This window comes from Nanorana parkeri, unplaced genomic scaffold (genome assembly GCF_000935625.1).
Source record: "Nanorana parkeri isolate BGI_ZX_2015 unplaced genomic scaffold, ASM93562v1 scaffold1259, whole genome shotgun sequence".
NCBI lineage: Eukaryota > Metazoa > Chordata > Amphibia > Anura > Dicroglossidae > Nanorana > Nanorana parkeri.
Window position 1 is genome coordinate 406,271 of NW_017307527.1, and position 24,203 is coordinate 430,473.

Here is a 24,203-nt window from a genome sequence, read left to right on the forward strand (position 1 = left end):
TGTATATATTTCATATTTAATACTTATAATAATTATAATTATAATTATAATAATGCATTGTTATTTGAAACATACTAAATTTTGTTTGTCTTTCGAACTGGTAAAAGTGCCTCCTGTTTTAATATATGTTCTTTTCCATCTCTTCTATACTTGTTTTAGACACTTTGGAGATGATATCCATGGAACTTGACCTTCAAGACTTTCTAAATGTTCTGCCCGATGATGGTATTGCTGCATTCTTCTTGCCTTACCTTGTACACATAATTATAATAATGCATTGTTATTTGAAACATACTAAATTTTGTTTGTCTTTCGAACTGGTAAAAGTGCCTCCTGTTTTAATATATGTTCTTTTCCATCTCTTCTATACTTGTTTTAGACACTTTGGAGATGATATCCATGGAACTTGACCTTCAAGACTTTCTAAATGTTCTGCCCGATGATGGTATTGCTGCATTCTTCTTGCCTTACCTTGTAAACCAAAGCGAAAAAAAGCTAGTGGCTTAAATTTCCTGCTGTCTTATATCCGAACTCATGCCTTAAGTTACACCATGGAGTCTGAATTCTAAGCTGCACAACACACTACACAGCTCAAACTGAGTTTCTGTTCCATAACTCTGCATACAATAAAAATATGTCTCTAACTAGGAGTATTATGTCCTGTATGTGTCCTGTAGTGACATAGGGACCAGCAGATGGAACCACAGAACACAGGGAAGGATCCAACACCTAAAGTATGTTAGATGCTAAAAATTCTTCAGCCACAGTAGCTCTTCATGAAAACTAAGACTGGCAGCAAGGGCAACGGAACAGGTAAGTATTCTCATTTTTCTTTACATGCTAGCAAAATAGTCCCTATAAAGAAATTAAGTTTAAGGTAATATTTACTGGTTTTAGACTCCATTTCCCTACAAAGGGAACACTCTTCCCAGTATTGATATTTTGGTTATATATAGATGATGATAGCTGTAGCAAGCATGATGGATCTCCAATTGCCATTTTATATCTATGAGTCTGTGGACTCCAGAGATGAGAACTGCCCTTAGTTATCCCAGCTTTGTATGCTTTGGGGATCTTTTTGCTGCAGTATTTGTAATATAAGTACCCATTAACACATGCAATTAGAGCCGAACAGTGAATTCCTGCGCCAAGAGTCTGCAGATTCTGGGATCACAGATGTATGCAAACAGCTGCAGCCAGGATGTCTGTACAAATCCACACACATAGCCGTTATCTGTGGTTAGGGATAGATGTCTGACCCAGGATGCAATCTGTCTGCATCCACATATGAATGGGGCCTAACTATGAAAAAACAAATTCCAAAGAGGAAGAATAAGACATTTCTCCATTTGTCAGAAAAATGTGTTGGGAAATCAAGCACTGTGATCTTTGTAGCAGGTTTCCTAGAGCATATATGTAAGGCAGGTCAGCGATTCATCCCTCTGGCAACTATTCAGAAATAAACTACAGTTCTGCTTGGGCTGACCTTTTTGAATTCTCACCTTTTTTCTTGAATTCTCACCTTTTTTCTATGAGTGCTATGTCATTAGAAATAGCACTCATATGTCTTCCTGAGCTCTCCAGTATCCCTGGAGTGTAGCTCTGGCTTTTTCTGTTGGCCTATCACTGTGATAAGTGGATTCACTGACCAGTAGTAAGGAAGGAGGGGCAGAACCTGACTCGGCTCCGGGATTTGAAATCATGTAATTTGGGCACCAGGGAGCATATCAGAATGTGAAGGTTATAAGGCAACCAGATACCTTTGCAAAGTCTGTTCCCATGATAAAGTTTGTTGACAATAAACAACATTATAGAATGACACAATGACAAGTATGAGTGAACTACTGAGCAACCTTTGATCACAAACTAGGGACAGGACACCCTGGAAAAAAAACAAGTCTATATGGTCCTCAGGATTTAGCTCTGACATTATAGCAGTTGATCAGTCCTTTCTGGGTACACTCAAAGAAAAACCTCAAGGGAGGGATTTAAACTCACTCTTTCTAGAGGAGTGTATAGCATCTGAGTACTATATTATTGCTAACAATTTTCAGATATTTATGAACAAACGTTTGACAGCCATAAACCCTAACAGGTTTTGTGGATTAAATCACCAAAAATTAGTTACAGTGATCTGGCAGAAATCATCTCCATAATCCTATTTTATTGATTTTAAAAAGAGTAATTGACCAATAAAAACCGGCAATGGGTCCTCTGTTCCGGGGTGATGTTGAGTTTCAGATTATATCCAGTATAAAACCTATTTAAAAAAGTTACATACTGTAGATTAATACTTTTCCAGAGAACCTGTATTGTATTAAAGTACATTTATACATTCATAGTTGGTATATACATCTCTCTGACAGGTTGGTTAGTTTTCTCTACTACAGATTACATATTTGTAATAGAGTAAGGATTAGTAATAAGTAAATCGGCAAAATTCCGTTCGCACAAAATTTGTCAGCTAGAAAAAAAATTAGATTGCGTTGACGTCAATGATGGGGCATTTTTTTAAGGTCGCTTTTGGTCCTTTGCAGGGCTACTAGGTTATTGTCCCCAAAATAGAATGGGCCCATTAGGTGTTCTTTTATTTGTTTGTGGGTGTAGTTTGTTGTTATTCATGGTGTTTTAGACAGAAGGTGTGAAAATACAACCTTAAAAAATGTAATGAGACAGGTACATTGTAGGTCTTGTTTTTTTTTTTTTTTGGGGGGGGGGGGGGGGGGGGGGGGTTGTGTATTAACAGTACAATACATGAAAAAAATAAGTTACACAATTCAGAAAAAAAGCGGCCTACCAAATGCAGCCTAAGAGCTGCATGTGGTTGTTCTTTTTTTTTGTGTAACCCTTGGATTCCAGCAGCCAGTTGTTTAGTGTTTTTCTCCGCATAAGTTCTTACTTAAAGGAGAGGGAATATTGGGCTTCCCCTGTTGCTCTGTGTCATGAGGCTTGTTACGTAGGGAAAGCCTGGGTGCCTCACCTCACTGTTTGCTGGATCCAATGCTGAAGAGGAAGTCTGCCTCATGGTACTTCAGTAGGATTGTTGGCCAAGTGACAACATCACCAGAGGAAGTGGTGGTTCACACCTTGGCGTTTTACAGCGCGTTCCTGCGCTCTGTAAAACGCTCAACATGTGAAAACCAATGATTGCCTATGGGCATGGTTCCCACCTGGGCGTTTTACAGCGCCTGGGAACACGCTGCAAAACGCCCTACGCCCAAAGAAGTACAGAAGCTTCTTTGGGGCGTATTTGCCGCGCGTATCCATTGGGATACAGCCAGGTAGCCCTCGGAAACGCACGTTTTTTACCACGAATCGCGGTAAGAACGCGCGACAAACGCACATATTCGATACACCTATGTGTGAACCCAGCCTTAGTGCAGGTATTTTTGTCTATCTGAGCTCCTGTGTCACAAACGGGGGCAGAAGCTGTTGTTCATCCTTATATTGAGGATTTTGGCTGTGCATCAGTTGTTTTTGGTATGCTAATGTAGGTATGCTGCTTTGTTAGCACCCATCTGCATGTGAGTGGATATTCGGTATTCCAGATTACTGTGGTGACCGAACAATCGAATAGGCTGAATCTGCAGCCAATGACTGATGCACAGTACACGTTTTTTTATGAGGATCATTTGTTGATGTGTTTGACTGTCTGTGTTATGAACTTGGTGTGGCTCTATATGAGCCTGCGTTTGTGAGTATGTGGTATTGCATTATGGTTTTATGCTGATTAATAATACTGCATAAGGAAGAGGTGCTCTGTTTTTCCTTTAGGTCTTAGGATTTACATTAAGACCTGGGCAATACATTTTAAGTTAGACAGATCTGAAAGTTTTTTTTGTTTGCTTTTTATCACATAATACATTATTTTCTGGGTATATTCTACTTACTCTATCTTTTACAGTGTACACTGTCACCATTCCAGCATATAGATGGTCATCCACATGGCAGTGCAAAAGCCATGTTCCTGGTCTCCTAGCTATCATTGAAGCAGTTTGGAAAGTGCCAGGAAGAAGTTCAAATATATCTGTCTGGAGTTTGCGGCCCCTCTACATAACAGAAAATGAGCAATGGGTTAATGAGTAGGTTTGCATGTCCTGTACTAAAACTTCCATAACTTCCATGTTCCATAATGGAACATGAAACCATCATTTTTAATGCCAGTTGGAGGTTATCCATACATATATAAACAACATCCTGCTTTCATAATATGCAAGGTGATAATGTCACAGAAATATGCCTAGGCATGATGGAGCTGACTTATTGAAATCACAGAAAAGGAGAGCATCTGCATTCCCACAATACGTTAGACATTTCATTGGCATAGTTTGAAGCTGAATACGAAGCAAACCGATATAATACATGGCTAGTAGAAATTACAGTCATGTGAAAAAATAAGCATTTTATAAAATATTTGAACAAATGACATATAAAATTGACCTGGTGTATTTTATTTTCATGATCTAAATAAGCATGTATGCAGATTTGTAATATGGAAAAAGTAAGTACACCCCTACATTTACCACCACTTCAAAATGAGAAATTGGTATTCCAGAGTAGGCAGGTGGAACCTGTGACATACGCCCAGCCCAAACCCGCTGTACTTCAATCACGCATAACTATACACAGTTCTGAACCGAGCGTGGCGTCACAAGGACGTGACAATACCACTCTCAGCCTCACCCTGCACAGAGATTCCCAAGGTCAGGCTAGCAGACTGAGTGCGATCATTACCAGGGTTGGTTAACTCCGCAGTTAACCCTTCACCCACCAAACGTTCGCTGCCACCAGGTGTTTTTTAACGGAAACACAGACCAAGCCCAGCAAGTGCTGTGACAATTTAAAACACTTAAACAATGCCTGTGATACCGCTGTCCTCTCAGACAGGAATATGACAGGATTCACTATACAGTAGCGCTCTCCACAGAGGCAAGGATAATTTTAAGTTTGTATTTTAAGCGTAGAGATAAGCTTAACGATTTTTAAGATCGTCCTTTAATAAAAGAAACCGTGCAGAAAATATACTGAAAAAGATATTAATAAAAAGGAGACAAAATATATATACAACAGAAAAATAAAAGTGAATAAAGGTAATACTTAACAGTCCTGGTTTTAGGAGTTCTGACAGAGTTCAGAGCTCAATAAGCAAAAGAGAAGTCCGAAGGGCTCTTCTTCAAGCAAGCTTTCAGCAGATGATGTCCAGAGATTAAAGGGGAACTCTTCCGCGATGTTAAGACTTCTTGATGTTACTGGAGTTCCTTTCTGGATGTTTCTTTCTTGATGTTTCACAACAAAAGCCCACTCTAGTCGCCTAGACAACATATTTTTTTTAGCCCTTTAGGGGGGTTTCACAGAACCGGCCCCTAGGGCAGGGCTGGGGATGGAAAGCAGGAGGAGGATGAACCTTTATTTTATATTATCACTCCCCAACTCTGAATTATGAACTGGAGCTGAAATTGTAACTCGGGTTTATGACTTTTGGGTGAATGCGGGGTCACCTGGGTCATTACCTCTACCAGACCTGCTTGATTATATTAACTTGCCCACTGGTGAAAGATGAATGCCTGGTGACATGCCTTTTAAAGGAGAACTATGAGGTGAGTGCTTTTCACTCCCCTCATAGTTCCAGCCGACCTGTGACAGTCTCATTGTCACGGGTCGGCTGGAACTATGAGGGGAGTGAAAAGCACTCACCTCATAGTTCCAGCCGACCTGTGACAGTCTCATTGTCACGGGTCGGCTGGAACTATGAGGGGAGTGAAAAGCACTCACCTCATAGTTCCAGCCGACCTGTGACAGTCTCATTGTCACGGGTCGGCTGGAACTATGAGGGGAGTGAAAAGCACTCACCTCATAGTTCCAGCCGACCTGTGACAGTCTCATTGTCACGGGTCGGCTGGAACTATGAGGGGAGTGAAAAGCACTCACCTCATAGTTCCAGCCGACCTGTGACAGTCTCATTGTCACGGGTCGGCTGGAACTATGAGGGGAGTGAAAAGCACTCACGTCATAGTTCTCCTTTAATTAGAGACAGCTATAAAGGCTTAGAGAGTTATTTAGGACTTTCACTAGGGCAGGGGGAATAAAGATCAAAGCCAGATAAGTATACATTATCTCTGTTCTGTGGAAGGCCTGGCAAATGACTAAATGAAGGCCTGCATTTGCTCAAACTGGGGGACAAAAGAATGCTATTTTTAATATTCAGACTCGGACCCCCATTATCGTCACAGAACCTATATTATTTAAACCTCAGACATCTAGGGTCTGGTGTTCTCTTTGCTATTTACATGTGTGGTGTCATCATACCAAGATCAAAAGAGTTCTCTAAGGCTCTCACAAATAAAAGTCTGGCAAGTAATTTAAAAGGATGAACAAATTATTTGAACTCAAATATTCCACTGTAGGGAAAATAATTTACAGGTGGCATAGATTTCAAATAAATGCTAATTTGTCCAGGACTGAAAATTGAACACAAGTGCTGACCATTTAATGCTAAATGAAGTCTCCAAGAACCGCAAAAGTTCATTGCAGGGTACCTCTCTTGTAACTCTTGCAGGGTACATTACAACTATAATCAAAGATATTCAACCTGCATGAGAGGCATGGTAAGAAAAAGCCTTTGCTGTCCAAAAAGAACATTAGAACAAGATTACAGTTTGCCATTGAACCTATAGGAAAAGACCAGGTCTTTAGGAACAATGTTCTGAAACACTGATCAATCAAAGGTAGAGTTGTTTGGCCACAGCAACAATTGATGTGTTTGATACAAACCAAATGCAGCATTTGGAATGCAGGAGATGAACCTCAAACCAACAATGAAGCATGGTGGTGAAAATGTTTTGGGGATGCTCTGCTGCTTCGGGTTCTGTATAATTCTGCATGGCAAAGTGATCAAAAAGTTTACGGAGTCGATGTCAGATACTGGTGTGCAGTTATACAAGATGCCTTCAAGAAATCAATTCTGCTTCAGGGGCAATAAAAGCTTTTGAGGCCAATAGTGTACATACTATTTCCAGATAAAAAGGCACATTTAAACTGTTTTCTTATTTAAAAGAGAACTATGGGGGTAACCTTTTTTTCCCCATAGTTCTCTTTAGGGTCATGGGAGGACATATACTAATGTCCTCCCATGACCCAAAACTCAGTGTATAAAGCAGGCTATTGCCTGCTATATGCTGAGAGTGCCACAGCCAGGACGGATCCCGACAATACTGTCGAGATCCACCTCGCTGGCTGATTAACAGTGGGCTCTGCCTATCTAGTGGCCGAGCCAGCCATGCCCGCCCCCTCCCATTGTCCGTCCCTCCAGTCAGGGCTGGAGGATCGGAGAGGGGGGAAACCCGGCGGGGAGCCGTGACAGGAAAGTGAGCAGAGCGGCAGTATGTTTTCACTCACTTCCGATCAATAGAGCCAACATGTGATAGTTTAAATGTCACACGTCGGCTCTAACTATGGGGATGAGTGTAATTCACTCACCCCATAATTATTTAAGTATATCATCTTTATGTGTAGAAACTGTTTATATGAAGATCTACTGTTTGTCTGTTCAAATATGATGAAAATGCCAACAATTTCCATGGGGTGTATGTATTTTTCACATGACTGTATATTGAACTGAACACATGTTTCTTTTTATCCCAACAGCTTCTCTGTTTCTTTAGAGTACCTAGAACATTCCCAGGCATTTACAGTCATACTGGTAAATCAGTCACCTTAACCTAATCACAATAGGCTGTGTCTAGGTAGTTGTTAATTGGAAAAAAAAAAAAACATGATGGGAGGTGTGACATTTTGTGAAGCCACCCTGGTCTAATTATTTAATCCAATCACACTGTGCCATGAAGTTTGGGACACAGGTAATTAACTAAGTTAAATGGCTGAAGGTGTAAATCATCAAATCACTAGGGGAAAATATGTTAAAACGATTATAAATGGGTGAACGATGCTGTTGAAGGTCTGGCCCCTCTGTTTAGGAATGGTTTTTCCAGATGGTGTCTTCTACACCTCTTGCAAACCAGTTGTCCTCTCTGTCAAAATGAGCACATTACTGTCTTCAAAAGAATGTCCCTTTTCCTTAAGTAGGTAGACTGCTGAGCACTAATTTTCAGAATCCACCCTTCTATACTGGGTCATCTATTTGTTTTGTGTCCTAAATACACAAGTCTTTGTATTCCTCACTACACTGGATTGCATATACTAAGGTACTTCACTTGTATTGGTATTAAGCAAGGTTTGTGCTTTTAAACCTTGTGGGTACCACAGGCTTTGAAGTTTTGGTTGAATTGCAACCTTTCTCTTCTGTAACTGTAACTCATAAAATGTGTACTTTATGGATTTTGGCTCCTATTGACGGCAGCACACACGCCAAAAATTATAGATGTACAAACTCCAGCCCATGCATTAATGCAGCTTAATTAACCTGGTGTGAATGAGTCCTATATCTCACATTCCTGCTCTTGGGTCCCCATCAGATTGATGTCAGGTGTTTTGTGTATTTTCGATAAGCATTATCACACTTACCAAGTCAACTTACAGCACAGCTGCTATTATCAACTTTAGTCAGTAAACACATTATTAAAACTGAAATAAATAATGAAAAGTAGTTTTGTCCAAATCACAGTAAATGTGGTTACCGTAAATTTCATGCTGTGGCCATGCCAATGTGCTGTGTGTATATCCACTTCATTCCCCATACCCATGACGTGCCAGACCACATGATCCCCAACATTCATAATCAGTTTTGTGTTGCCATACATTCTTCCATTGATACCTGTAAGAAAATCCTCAGGAGTCAAATAGCGGTGTGATTATTTAGTCAATGAATTAGCACTACTGTTGGATGAGACCCAATAAAGCAATGCAGTGTTTTGGTGTTTTTACATATAAGCAGACATACCCGATGTTCTCTGTCTTACTGGAAATGGCTGTAGCACTGGATTCTTAACTGTCAGTGAGCTGAGAGTACCCCTCTATAGTGAGGAATGAGTATAGCTCATTTTCAGTTTTGAAAACTATGTACTTATAAACAACTCCGGTAATGTGGTTATATACCCTTTACAAATCTGTTATACCAGTTCAGTTATGGCCCTATTGATTTGCCAATACTTGCAATACCAGAGTGGTGTGTGTGTGCTTTTATTAAGACAAACGTGGCTTTGTTTTAGTGTTATTGCAAGGTGTTACAGGAAACCAATATAAAGGCAAAATCTAGGTATATGTACCAGGTGCATTACAGGTAACTACAGTCGTGGCCAAAAGTTTTGTGAATTACACAAATATTAATTTTCACAAAGTCTGCTGCTTCAGTTTGTATGATGGCAATTTGCATATACTCCAGAATGTTATGAAGAGTGATCTGATCAATTGCATTTCAGCTCTGCCACAAAAGGACCAGCTGACATCATGTCAGTGATTCTCTCGTTAATACAGGTGTCAGTGTTGATCAGGACAAGGCTGGAGACCACTCTGTGATGATGATTGAGTTAGAATAACAGACTGGAAGCTTTAAAAGGAGGGTGGTGCTTGAAATCATTGTTCTTCCTCTGTTAACCATGGAAGCATGTGCAGTCATCATTGCTTTGCACAAAAATGGATTCACAGGCAAGAATATTGCTGCTACCAAGATTGCACCTAAATCAACCATTTATCGGATCATCAAGAACTTCAAGGAGAGAGGTTCAATTGTTAAGAAGGCTTCAGGGCACCCAAGAAAGTCCAGCATGCGCCAGGGCTAAAGTTGATTCAGCTGCGGTATTGGGGCACCACCAATGCAGAGCTTGCTCAGGAATGGCAGCAGGCAAGTGTCAGTGCCTCTGCATGCACAGTGAGGCGAAGACTTTTGGAGGATGGCCTGGTGTCAACAAAAGCAGCAAGGAAGCCACTTCTCTCCAGGAAAAACTTCAGGGACAGACTGATATTCTGCAAAGGTACAGGGATTGGACTGCTGCGGACTGGGGTGAAGTCATTTTCACAGATGAATCCCCTTTCCGATTGTTTGGGGCATCCCAAAATACCTTTGTCCGGAGAAGAAAAGGTATGTGCTACCATCAGTTCTGTGCCATGCCAACAGTAAAGCATACTGAGACCATTCATGTGTGGGGTTGCTTCTCAGCCAAGGGAGTGGGCTCACTCACAATTTTGCCTAAGAACACGCCATGAATAAAGAATGCTACAAAAACATCCTCCAAGAGCAACTCCTCCCAACCATTCAAGAACAGTTTGGTGACAAACGATGCCTTTTCCAGCATGATGGAGCACCTTGCCATAAGGCAAAAGTGATAACTAAGTGACTTGGGGAACAAAACATCAATTTTTTTTGTCCATGGCCAGGAATCTCCCCAGACCTTAATCCCATTGAGAACTTGTGTTCAATTCTCAAGAGGCGGGTGAACAAAAAACCCCCCACAAATTGACAAACTCCAAGCATTGATTATGCAAGAATGAGGTCTTGAATAAGGAGGGTCAACACTGCAAATATTGGCTCTTTGCATAAACTTAATGTAATTGTCAATAAAAGACTTTGACACTTATGAAATGTTTGTAATTATACTTCAGTATACAATAGTAACATCTGACAAGAAGATCTTAAAACACTGAAGCAGCAGACTTTGTGAAAATTAATATTTGTGTCATTCTCAAAACTTTTGGCCACGACTGTACATCCATTTTAAAAAAAAATATGAATTGGATTATATGTTTTTTTTTTTTTAAATCGTGTAGTATTTGGAGTTAAACAATTAAGGCAATTAATAATACAAGTATTTTGTTCCCTAAAAACTTTCGCTCCATTGTTATGCATATCCTACTGGCAGCCAGACACCTCATCGCTAGCTCATGGAAATCACCTATTGCTCCTTCTTTACAAGAAACTATATATCGTGGGGATGGGATGCATGGCTGGATCATATGGAAAATAGGGTACCACCTTAGACATGAGTTCTTGCTTTAGCAATACGTCCGTTCCTCAGGATGAAGTCCAATATTAGATATGTTACCATTTTGAGAAAATAAAAGCATCGTGATGTAATACTTGCCTACCTATACCACTGACAGTTGAGAGATATTACATTACCTTCCCCCCCCTCCCCTGTCTATGGCCTTGCCTTATTCATTCTATAACCCACCTCAAGCCTATACTCCTATCTGTTTTACTAGTAATTTATAATGATTTCGCATTTTACTTGTTTTACTAGCACACTGTATTGATGTTGCAAACTCATCTTTGTAACATGTATAATAAGGGCAAAGGCATGTATTTTTATTTTCCATTTCCTGTCATTTATGTATTTCCTTGGAAAAACAAAAAATTAAGAAAATATTTAAAGTAAAAAAAAAATAATACAAGTATAACATTGATTATGACTAATTAGGCGCAACTACTTTAACTCCCTTCCAGCTATCCATTTATTACCAATACCCAGCGCGATGCCCCATACCAGGGATACTTTAATAAATGTTGCAGCTTTGAGAGCCAGCAGCAAACATTTTTGCAGCAGCTGGCTCTCAATCCCAGCAGTCACTGACAACTGGGATCCTCACTGATGGCTGGGAACCACCAAATTAGTGGTGACCCCAGCAGTCAGTTGTGAGATAGTGATTGCCCTGCCTTTGAGTTATAAATTGTCCTGTACATTTTCTCACAAACTCAAAAACAGCCTAGGATTTTTGGGGATGGCAGTGTGGCACAGAAAATAAACAAAAACTAAAGAAAAAACTATTATAACTATCGGTGCCAATACCGAGTATTTGGGCGAGTATTGCTCCATTACCAGGAATTTCCGGTCAGAGGAAGATTTCCTCTGACCGGCAGTGCCCTAGGGGAACATGGAACCAGCTTCCCGTGTGATCAGGAAGTTGGGCGGCGAGTAATGACCTGCCGGCTTCCTGATTGGCCAGGAAGGTGGCTCCATGCTGATTGGCCAGGAAGCAGGCTTCACGGCCAATCGGCATCAAGCCAGCTGAACAGCCAGCTCCATGCTGATTGGCCAGGAAGTCGGCTTTCCAGCCAATCAGCATGGAGCCGGCTTCCCAGACAATCAGGGAGGCGGGTCCTTACTCGCCAACCCGGCTCCCTGAATGGCCAGAAAGCCGGCTCGATGCTGATTGTCCGGGAAACCGGCGCCCCAGCCAATCACAATCTGACCATGCAAACAACATGGAGCTGGCTTCCCGGGCAATCAGGAAGCCGGGCGGCATGTCATTACCCACCGCCCGGCTTTCTGATTGCCCGGGAAGCCTACTCCATGCCAGCGGAAGCACCGGTATCGGTACTTGGTATCAGCGAGTACCGAAAGCAAAGTATCAGTACTCCTACTCGATCCCGTAAAACCGGTATCGGTGCATCCCTGATTATAACATTTATGTTTACAATTTTTATTGGCTTCATTTAAATCTGTGTGTTCATGGCACAATTCTGACAGGTCCATTCAGCTAGCATTTCAGGTTTTATTTTTTGCTAGGGATAAGTAAAACTGAGAGTTTTAATTTCCCCAAAAACTAAATTAAATAAAAAGCTTAACTACCTTAAATACATCCCTCCCAAAAACACACCCTCCAAATAAATAAAAAAAATAGATATTTTGTTTAAGGAAATTAGCCTAAGCAGCTCAATAAGCAAAACCAGTTTCAACTCAAAATCACATGGCTCATCTCTAAATTTAGATCATATGGTGTCTGCTGAATACAACTCAAAGCAGTATGCACTGAGCTATATTCATAAGCCCACATGTAGATTTTTGTATTTTGTATTTTTGTAATAGTTTTGTTTAAAAGCTGAATGCCAAGCAAACAGCTACATTCACAGATGAACTACATAGGAGGGAGTTGTTTTACCTGTCAATGGATTTACATTTCTATCCATTCAATCCTAAAGCTTTCATAGCTCTGCCACGGATATCACCACTTTCTCTGTTACAGCTAAGACCCCTGCCATGAGCCTGCTGATTCAACAATAAAGGTAAAGTACAGCAGTAGACTTGCGGGGACATTTCTCTATTCTCTCCTTGTGTTAGCTTGTTCCTTTTCAGCATATTTGCATGCAGCAAACTGGCTCCCTTTCAAGGGTTAATAGATAAAATGAACCCTTGCAGTGGGGCTACCCTTGCACTGCGAGGGTTAACTGCTGGCTTAGGTTCAGCAGTGAAAATAAAGAAAAAATACTCACCGGATCCTCAGTCCTGTGGCAGTGATCTCTGTCCCACCCTGCTCTGGCTGTGGTATGTCCCTCGCCATCCTCACATCAAATAGACCTGTAGTAGACATGATGGTGTCACAGGTCCTTAGACCACCGGAACCCGGGGAAGGACAGGCTGCGAGTACAGGTCTATCAGCCAGGTGGGACTGAGGATCAGGTGAGCATATTTTCTTTATTTTTGCTCCTAGACCTTAACAAGCTGTTAACCCTTGCAGTGCGGTGGTAGCCCCACTACAAGGGTTCATTTTTCTAAAACCTGGAGTTCTTTTTTAACAAGGCTCCATTTATACCTGCTAGTGTGTAAACAAGAATATCAATTCGGTGTATTTTTTTGTGCATTTGTCATGCATCCAATTTTTTATTTTTTTAAAAACTAAATCAATTTTCTTATTAACATAAAACAATTTACAGAGAACCGCAGTTAAACACGGAGTCAGGTAAAAGATGCCAAATGGTGCTGGTACTTCACAAAGATCATGTCGATACACGTAATCAATACAGTGATTATGTGTATTGACAAATATGCAGAATGCACAAAAGAGGTTACGGGTGTGAGCTTAGTAGCATAAACATCACAGTAATACAAACATTTGGAAAGTGCATAAGTATACCTCTGAAAGGGGTTCAGTTTACAGATAAAAAATTCAAAAGAAAAAATATTGCAAAAACACGTGGGCAGGAACAGAAAGGGGAGAAAAAGAGCAACAGCAAAGGAAAGAGGGCAAAAAAAAGGAGAACCAAATAACAGAGTGGTAGGATGGGGAACCAGTTGCTCGGAATAACTGTAAAGAGAAACCGTTATGGGGAGGTCACGTAGAAAAGTAAAAAGTTCTCAGTACCACCACATAGGGAACCTAAGGCCAATCAGGAAGGGAGGTCAGAGGCCGTCACACTTAAGTATGGGTCTGTGGTGGTGTAAATAGGCCAAGGTCTCCACGTGTCACAAAATCGTTCTTCAGTATTGTGGATCATGGAGGTTAGAGCCTTCATAAACCAAAACCTCAGCAAAGGCACTCGGTATGACTTCCAAAGGGAGGGGACACAAGCCCTAGCGGCATTGAGCAGGTGTATTGAGAAGAAGGATTTGTATTTCAATGCAATTATTTCAATGGAATGCCCTATTAGCGACCAAAAAGCTTATGTAGTTTTGCACATTTTTTTGCTGCAACTTTTTGCATGTTTGTCATGTGATTTAACATGCACAAAAATGCATGTCTTGCTTGAAACGTTTGGGGTGCTATTAACAATAAATGGCACCGCAAGCGAGACACATCTTTTGCGCATATCTTGGACACATACAAAACCGCACAGTTATGCATGCTTTCAAACATGTGGCAAGTGTGGATGTTGCCTAACAGTACTCTTCTTTTTATTATCTCTTTTCACTTGAATGTGGATGCTATATGTGTCTAAAAAGAAAAGCCCTGGTCTTTTGTGAAAGTCCAAATGTCAACCATACAATGTATTACAGGTCATAGATATTTCCTTAGTAGTTTGGCGTTGTATCTGTAAATTTACAAGCGGGCTGGACATTTGCTTTGTCTTCAAGATAACATGCACATGTAAAAATCCATTAGAAATGAAAAACCTAGCCATATACAGGAAGAAAGTAAAAAAAATACATACTGTGCATCATATTGCTTTCTCTAAATGCATCACTATTTTTGTCCACTTCACTGGGATTCAAGCAATATTTTTGGATATTTTCATCCAGATACCAGGACTTATTTTCATCAAACACCATAAAAAGTAGAACTAATCTTAAATCTGGTGCCTCCAATTGATTATATGATCTTTTACAAACCACAATAGTTCCAATCAATCCACTGTACGTATCCTATGGAAAAAAAATAGATGTTTTAGCTTCTTTTTTCAGTTGTAAGACCTTGTATTCACAAATCTCCACCATAGATTGTTTCTTATAAGGTCCCTTTCAGGGCCTGTGCACACCATAATCTGACCGGAAATGTAAGTAAACTGATGTCCATTGACTTGCAATTTCAACTTACGATGCGTTGCCTTTTTAAAAAAATGTTTGCTAATCTTTTATATTTTAATTAACATATCATGAGTGGACAAACTTCTTAGTTTTTTTTGTTACTGCCATTCCGTTACATTGTGTTGACATCTGTTTTTGACGCATTGCGTTATATTGCGCTGAAAAAAAAAATAGAGCATGCTCTGCTTTTTCTTCATCACACTGCAACAGAACTCAATGGATCACAGCGGTGTGAACTGGTCCCATTCACAGCCATACATTTTTTGTGCTACCTTTCCTTGGCACCTATTGACATCCACTGAAAACTGATTCAGTGGGTCCTCTAATGAACGTTGTCTGTTCCGATCATCGGGATCCATGCACAGCTCCCCTACTGATCAGAGCAGTTGGGAACAGATGTTAGTAGCAGATGTCTCAGTTCTGTCTTTTTATTTCCCAGACCTAGATGGAGTTGGGGGTAATCGAATGTAAGAAGACACATGTCCGATTAGATCCGGCTGCCTAAGGACTAATATTGGGCTTCTGATCAGATCCACCTGAAAAACTGACAGACGGACCTGATCAGACTACCTGTCTGAAAGGGCCTAAAACATATGGGCATTATTTTTCACTGATAGATGGCCATAGGTAGGAACTTTCTGGAAAAGACCTGGCAATACCGGGAATTCTTTATCTGGCTGCCGGGTCATACCGGAAGGTTTACATCTCCAGAAAATCATTTATTCCAGAGATGTAAACAAAAGCAAAGTACAGTGTGCATGAGTCACACACACTGTGATTTGATTTTTACACTGGGAGGAGGACTGGGAAGGAGGAGGAGCAGGAGAAGCAGTAAGTGGGAGCTGAAAGAGCAGTAGGTGGAAAGAGAAGCACTGGGACATGCAGAAGGAGCTGGAGGGAAGAGTAGAATGAGTCTGTCATATAAATTATGCTATCACACAGGGGGCCGCACATGGATAGAAACTTGATAGACGCCCTTTCCCCACGATGTACAGGAATGTTGTGGCTGGAGTTTCCAATTAAAGAATTTTTTTTAGTGATGTACGATCTAAATGTTACATAAAAACAGAATTTGTATTGCTGTCTTTGAGTATAAGCAATCCTCATTCCTGTGACTCCCTGTCACTAGCACAAGTTGTAAGGGGTAATAACTCCAATAGAAACACAGATGGCAATAAAAAAGCATTCAGAACTTAACACTTTTTCCACATATAACTAAGACAAAACAAAGTTTTGATTTGATTGTCAATTTAACTCTGATGGCTAATGGTGGCCATACATCACTTGATCCTAGCCTCATTTGGGCATCTCTTCTCGTAATCAGGCTGTGTAGGACTGCCCCAGGGAGCAATACTGAGCTCCTAAGTTTTAGAGACATTTTTGTAAAGAGTTTCTAACATTTTATAATTAGTCAAGTTACTGAAGCAATAATTTCTCTATGCAGTTGTTTGTCAGTAAGAAAATGGGATGCAATCTGAAATTTGTTCCAATTTACAGGAAACGTTTACCTCGTCTACATGTGTTTGGTGATCATTTTGTGGTAATCTAAAATATTACATGTGTAACAAAAGACCAGCAACTGTAGGTCTAGTGTTAAAGTGACACTAAACTTAGAAGGTACATTTTAAAATTGCATTCAAGTACCCTAACTATTAACAAAAATGTACCTTATTTGTGTATCACTCTGCTGTAGATTCTCAAATCATCTCTGAATTGGTGCTGACACTGTCCTTTCTTCTGCTGTCCTTCCTTCTGGAGGGTGGCTTCATTTCCCTGTTCCCTGTGTGTGCTGTAAAAGAGCCACCGCTCTAACCTCACTCCTGTGCTCGACTACAATCTCAATACAAATGAGTTGACTAATGGGACCATGGGGAACAAAAGTAACCACCCTATCACGTACCTGAGGCTGAGACTGGAAGATGGGGAGGCGTCTCTTGCGAATCGTGTCCTGCGACCCCTGGAGTTGGGAATAGAAGGGTGCAGGGCAACGAGGAGCACGAGTGCCGTAGGCTGGAAACACCCACTGCGTGGCGACAACAGTGAAGAGAAGTCAGGAAGCCAAGGTCAAATCCGGTCGGGCAGGCGAGGTACAAAATCGTAAGGCAAACTCAATATCCAGGAAACAAGCCGAGGTCAGGGGCTGGCAGCAAGCAGAGAATAGTCCAGAGCAATCCGAGTCAAGGCAGGCTAAAGTAACAGATACAGAACACAGGCACAAACACTAAGCTGACAAGACCATCAGCAATGCCAGAGAGGCTGGCTCCTCCTTTTATAGTCCCAAGGCTCACAGACAGCTACCTCACTTCCTGTGCGTTTTCCGCGATTCCCGCGCATGCGCAGTTTGCCGCGATTCTCGCGCATGTGCAGTTTGCCGCGATTCTCGCAGTTTGCAATCGTGCCTTTACAGTGCCCCCCCCTAATGGGCAACCTCTGGATGCCCAATCGGGCTGCAGTGAGAGGATGAGTCTGAAAATACTTTCAAACCAGCATTTGAGCGTGAACATTGGAATCAGGTTCCCAGGAGTTTTCTTCAGGACCATAGCCCCTCCATTTGACCAGAAATTGAAGATGACCGCCACGACGTCTGCAATCCACTATAGCCTCTAACTCAAACTCCTCTACCCCATCAACAACAGAAGGAGCTGGCGGGCCAGGGCCACGACCAGAAAAAGGATTAGGAACATGCCGTTTGAGCAGGGACACATGGAACACGGGATGTACCTTAAAAGAGGATGGTGATTCCAATTCGTAGGCCACCGGGTTAATCTTCCTCCGAATTCGAAAAGGGCCAAGGAATTTAGGAGCCAGCTTCTTAGAGGGACAGGAGAGCCGTAAGTTAAGGGTAGAAAGCCACACACTATCCCCAGGCTGGAGATCCAGCTCGCCCCTACGTTTCCGATCATAATAGGTCCTGTGATCACGCTGAGCTTTGGCGATTGCCGTCTGCAATACTCGTGTGTTGGACCGCAGAAACTGCATTCGGTCCTGGACCGCTGGAACCTGGACGGTGGAGCAGAAGGTAAGTAAGAAGGTAGGGTGAAATCCGAAGTTTGCAAAGAACGGGGATTGAGACGTGGCGGAATGAACAGAATTGTTGTAAGCGAACTCAGCAAATGGGAGCAAGGACACCCAGTCGTCTTGAGAAAACGAGAGGAAGCACCGGAGATATTGCTCCAACGTTTGATTGGTGCGCTCTGTCTGGTCATTAGTCTGTGGATGGTACGCTGTTGCACCGGAAGACGCCCGTCTCAACTGGGATTTCAAGTCATCTTGCAATAAGAGAAAACTGTGGGCAGGCAACACCGCCACCGGTGGACTCGACTCCTCCCCCTCCGGGTACATGCGGGACAAGGCATCGGGTTCGATGTTCTTAGACCCCGGGTGGAAGGTAATGTGCATTGAAAAGCGGGAGAAAAACAGCGCCCATCGGGCCTGGCGAGGCCGAAGCCGCTTTGCCGACCGTAGGTACTCCAAGTTCTTATGATCAGTAAAGACCAAAATAGGATGAGCAGCCCCTTCCAACAAATAACGCCATTCTTCTAGAGCTGCTTTAATCGCCAGCAGTTCACGATCACCCACATCGTAATTTCGTTCCGCAGGGGTAAGTTTCCGGGAAAAAAATGCCACAGGATGGAGTAAGGATCTTTCGCCCTGTCGCTGGGACAGGATAGCTCCGACCGCAACCTCTGAGGCATCTACCTCAAGAACATATGGCAGAGTCGGGTCAGGATGTTTCAAGATTGAGGCAGAGGTGAACAGTTTCTTGAGGTCGTCGAAGGCCATCTGGGCCGAAGGGGTCCACTGGAAATGTGTGTTCTGCTTGGTAAGCTGCGTAATGGGACTAATGATCGTCGAAAATTTTTTGATACATTTTCGGTAGAAATTTGCAAACCCCACAAAGCGTTGGACACCCTTGCGAGTGACGGGGGTGGGCCAGTCCAAAATGGCAGCCAGCTTTTGAGGATCCATGGCAATGCCCGTGGTTGATATGATGAGACCCAGGAATTGGACAGAGTCCTTTTCAAATTCGCACTTCTCGGCTTTCACGTGTAATTGATGTTTTCGGAGTCTCCGTAATAGTTCCAGAACATGCGTCCGATGTAGGTCAAGGGAGGATGAAAAAATCAAAATGTCGTCTAGATAGACCACCATAAATAGATCCAAAAATACTCTGAAAATGTCATTGACTAGGTGTTGGAAGGTGGCTGGGGCATTACAGAGCCCGAAGGGCATAACTAAATATTCAAAATGTCCAAATCGAGTTCGGAAAGCCATCTTCCATTCGTCACCTTCCCTGATTCTCACCAAATTGTAGGCACCCTGGAGATCTAGTTTGGCAAAGACCCGTGCAGACCTGAATCGTTGGAATAACTCAGGGACTAGGGGCAAGGGATAACGGTTCTTGATCGTAATTTTATTTAATTCTCGGTAGTCAATGCAAGGACGAAGGGAATGGTCCTTTTTTTCGACAAAGAAAATACCCGCTCCCGCCGGAGATGTCGGAGGTCTTATGAATCCCTTTTCCAGGCTCTCGTTCACATACAGCCGTAAGGTCTCCAACTCAGGTTCCGACAGGGGATAAATCCTGCCAAAAGGAATCTCGGCTCCAGGCAACAGCTCAACCGGACAATCATATGGCCTATGAGGTGGTAATGTGTCGGCTCCCTTCTTGTCAAACACATCCAGATATTCATGATACTCTATCAGAACGCCTTCAGGCACTGAGGATGCAGGTTGTAAGCCTAACGGGTCTGGGAGACAGGCAATGTTGGGTGCAGTATGGAGAGGAGAACACAAGGGATCCGTTTGCCCAATCAATGGAAGGATTGTGCATTTGCAGCCATGGGATGCCCAAGATCATGGGAAATGGAGGCTAGGAGATGATGTCAAAACGCATGATTTCCTGATGGTTAATCATGCTGGTAAACAGCGGACAAGTTTCATATAGTCCCGAGGCTCACAGACAGCTACCTCACATCCTGTGCGTTTTCCCGTGCACTTTGGCGCAATTCTCGCGCATGCGCAGTTTGCCGCGATTTTCGCGCATGCACAGTTTGCCGCCATTCTCGCACATGCGCAGTTTGCCGCGATTCTCGCGCATGCGGTTTGCCGCGATTCTCGCGCATGCGCAGTTTGCCGCGATTCTCGCAGTTTGCAATCGTGCCTTTACACACCCTCTAGAAGGAAGGACAGTGTCAGCACACAGAGATGATTTGAAGGTCTGATTTGTTAATAGTTAAGATACTTGAATGCATTTTTAAGATTTAGCTTCTGAGGTTATTGTCACTTGAATGATTAAAGGAAATATGCACTGAGAAATATGCAGGCTGCCATTGTTGATCTCCTTTTGCAAATGCTAGTTACCTGACTCTCTGGCCTCAATGCCTTCTGAGTCACTGACAAGCACAAGCACGATGTTAGCCAAGTCAGCATAATGTTAGAGCTACTGATATGCGTACATATTTCAGGTCAGTGACTTAGAATGTGTGGAAGCCAAAGAAATAGCATAACCACCAGGTAATTAGGATTTTCAAAAATCCTTTAACTCTGAAGTATATCAAAATCAAAAAGAATAAAACTCACCTTTACTTGGTCAACATCAGAATAGTAAGCCCATGTCAAACAATCCGTTTCATCGATGTTAGGGCCAGACCGTTTAGGAACATTCCAAGTATATACTTCTATATTACCTGTGAATAAACTATACTGTGTATATGTATGTATATATAACAAATGTAGCTGAAAAGACGATTAAAAATAAATAAATGTTGAATTGACTGACCGTTGGTGGGACTTTTTTAAATCCAGTAGAATGCAATGTTTATGAGAAAATGTAATGTGTCATTGGCCAGCAAATAGAGGGGTTATAGGGATTCACTGATCAATAATATCCCCCCAGTAACACCAATGTTCTGTCTATCCCTTCACTGAGCACCAGTGTTCCACCTTTCCCCCCAATGAGCTCCAGTACCCACTTTCTTATCCCCCCACTGAGCACCAATGCGCTCCTTTTCCCTCATTAGGGAATTTTTCCTCTCACTAACCACCAACACCGGGCATTTTTTTTCACAGATACACAGATACTGGGATTTGTTTCGGATTCCTGCTGACTGGCAATATAAGGGGCAGTATGATACCTTCTGCTGACTGCTGCACACTATACATTGAGGGGAATTTATCAAAACTGGAGCAGAAAGAATCCGGGGCAGCTGTGAATGGCAATCAATCAACATCTATCTAAATTTTCAAGGCTTAACTTGCCAAACTGAAGAAAGAAGCTGATTGGTTACTATGGGCGCGTGCTCCAGATTCTGTCTGCTCCAGTTTTAGTAAAATGTATTCTCCCATTTTTTGTTGTTACATCATATAGTTCTGAGCACTGTGCATTACATACTCCTGAGCAAAGTATTTATTGTTTCAACAGTGTCTGGTTAAGTAGTTTTCCACTGTTTAATAAAGTTTTTGTAAAAGGTAGGCCCAGACAAAGAGACTGATTTATAATGTGTTCATACAGGAATAGCTATCAAAGTGCATTACTACCATTAGAAGGAGCTAAGCGGCGTAGGAATTTTATAAATCATCTTCTTTGTCTGGGCCTTGCTTTTACAAGAAGTGTTATTAACTGCTTGAAGACCAGGTGTTTAGACCCCCTCCCTGTCCAGGCCATATTTCAGTATTCAGCGATGCGGTACTTTGACTGACATTTATTCCGTCATGCAACGCTGTACTGAAATTAATTTTATATCATTTTTGGGGGACAGATAGAGATTTATTTTGGTGGTATTTAATCACCACTGCGGTTTTAATTTTTTACTATAATTAGGAAAAAATACTGACTTTTTTTTTTACATTATGTTAGGAAACATTTATTATTACCCAGTTTTTTTGTAAAATATAAAAGACGGGGTCACGTCAGGTAAATAGACACCAAACATGTCAAGCTTTAACATTAGAATCGTCTTTTTTACACGTATATGTCCCAGATGCATGTTTGCATGCGTGTATGTATGTGTGGGGACTTTAAACATTTTTTTTGTTTTTTATTCTTTTTTATGTGTAACTTTAAATGTATATATGGGCTATTCCCGCTCATGCGCGCGTCTAAAGACGCCCGCTCAGATCTAGAGAGCTCCCGGCCGGCCGTTTTTTTTTACAACGGCCGGCCCGGAGTTGGTTAAAGTGTAATTCCACTTTCCCAGATGAATTTGGGAATATTTTCTTTTTCTGCTTTGTCTCTTTCCCATCTCTTACCCATTATAATTTACAGTGTTAACATGTACTTACCAGGTTCAGTTGGCTTTGTTTGTTTGTTTTCTGGTTTCAAGCCATGTGCATAAATTGAATATGTCCTGTGTGCTTTGTTCATAAATATTACTTTCACTTTATCACCCACATTACAATATAGGATTGGACCTGTAACAAACAAGTTGGTTTTAATTAAATGGCAGAAAACAAACTTATAGTTAGGACCAAACTTAGTTAAGGGCCTGTTCACACCTAAGCACGGCATTAAATGCATGATACTGTGTGTTTAGCGCACCTATTGCAAAGTGCACATACAGTAGCATGCATTACCTTGTGTTGCAGTGAAAAAAGTATTGCATGGACTACTTCTTTTTACCACACTGCAATGCAGGGAGTTACATTGGGGTGCCATTCACACTAGGTGTATTGGAATACTGCAGGCTAGGTTCCCTGTGTGATAGCATTTGCTAAACACACAGCATTGTGCAACACTTAGGTGTGAACAAGCCCAAAAAGTATTGTCTGGTAGAGAAAGCAAAAGACTTGGATATGTAAGGGATTCATGCATATAAAGAGTTACATAATAGATAAGGTTGGTTACAGGTCCATCCAATGTAGAGCTGAGGAGCATGGGGAATAAATATTTTCTCTGCTCCATCTCATGGCCATAATGTATTATTACAACACACTACATTTGTTTAAGGAAAAAATATATTAGGAACAATGGTTTTTGGCATTATTCACCCCAAAACAAATGTTCACAGATATTTGGAGGACATAGGGTTTATAAATAGTGTTACTTTCATGTGTTTCTTTCATGTAACTTATGTCCAGTATAACTATGCTGTGGTCACTATTGCCTAAGTTGTCTCAAATTTACACATTGAAAATGAGCTTTGTTTTGTTAGAAATCCCCAGATCTAACAGAGCATGTTTTTTTTTAGTTGGGGCTTCTACCATTTGTCCCATAGACTTATTGTGTAGTGTGTTCAGGATCAATGTCTGGATAGTTCAAGTCCCCCATAATAATCATATTATCCTGTTTCCCATCTAATTCTACTGCTTACCCAGAATTCCCAAATGCGTTTCATCTTCTGTTCTTCTCATGCGTCTTGCAAAGGTTTGATCTGTGTAGCCCCGATACACAACTTTCTTATATATAGAACCAATAGTTGTATTTGTTTGGTTTAAAAATACATCTCCATGTCTTTAGGGAAAAGTCAGAAAAGATTTTAGTTTAATTGGTGCCCTACATGAAATTGACACTCATACCAATATTTGTGAGAATGCAATAGGCTTTCCAAATTGATTCATATATCTGCAACCAATGTAGAGGCTGAAAATATCCTACCAGCCACACAACCTCTAGCCAGGTTTTGGAGTGTGGCAGTTATGTGTCTGTGAGAGCTATTTAAGACGGCATTGTGGATAGAGATGTGTAGAGGAGCCATCCATACTCTCTGTTCCAGTAAATTGGTAGGATGATAACGTATAAAAATGTTCCAATCAGAGCAGCGCAAAAGGAAATAAATAGTGTATCTAAGGTACCAGGGACGTGTGGTCAAGGGGGGGCAGGTGAGGTGGAGACAGGTGAGGCAGAGCATCACCTACCTAGTATTATGGAGGAAAATATTCGGACGAAGTGCCGTAACAACTGAATTTCGTTGATTTGCAGATTCAGCCGAATGCACATGTCTATGCATTACAATTCTCATTCTGTATGGTGTTTTCTATCACTTTCAGAGTGGGCTTTCTAGACCACATAGC

At 41.6% G+C, this 24,203-nt stretch overlaps 2 protein-coding genes across 2 annotated transcripts in view; one reads left to right on the forward strand and one right to left on the reverse strand.

The window, feature by feature from the left end:
- LOC108797316 (Hermansky-Pudlak syndrome 3 protein-like) overlaps positions 1-616 on the forward strand; it is a 41,691-nt gene extending 41,075 nt beyond the window's left edge. The window contains exon 18 of the mRNA XM_018568896.1: positions 380-616. Coding sequence (XP_018424398.1) covers positions 380-507 — 128 coding nt within the window. The 3' untranslated portion in view covers positions 508-616. The remainder of the gene's footprint in view (positions 1-379) is intronic.
- Positions 617-1,121: 505 nt separating this feature from the next.
- Positions 1,122-24,203, reverse strand: part of LOC108797308 (ceruloplasmin-like) — a 63,797-nt gene continuing 40,715 nt past the window's right edge. The window contains exons 13-19 of the mRNA XM_018568890.1: positions 23,504-23,643; positions 22,476-22,604; positions 20,775-20,881; positions 14,819-15,029; positions 8,634-8,770; positions 3,891-4,049; positions 1,122-1,205 (exon numbers count right to left, since the gene is read on the reverse strand). Of these exons, the coding sequence (XP_018424392.1) occupies positions 1,122-1,205; positions 3,891-4,049; positions 8,634-8,770; positions 14,819-15,029; positions 20,775-20,881; positions 22,476-22,604; positions 23,504-23,643 (967 nt within the window). The remainder of the gene's footprint in view (positions 1,206-3,890; positions 4,050-8,633; positions 8,771-14,818; positions 15,030-20,774; positions 20,882-22,475; positions 22,605-23,503; positions 23,644-24,203) is intronic.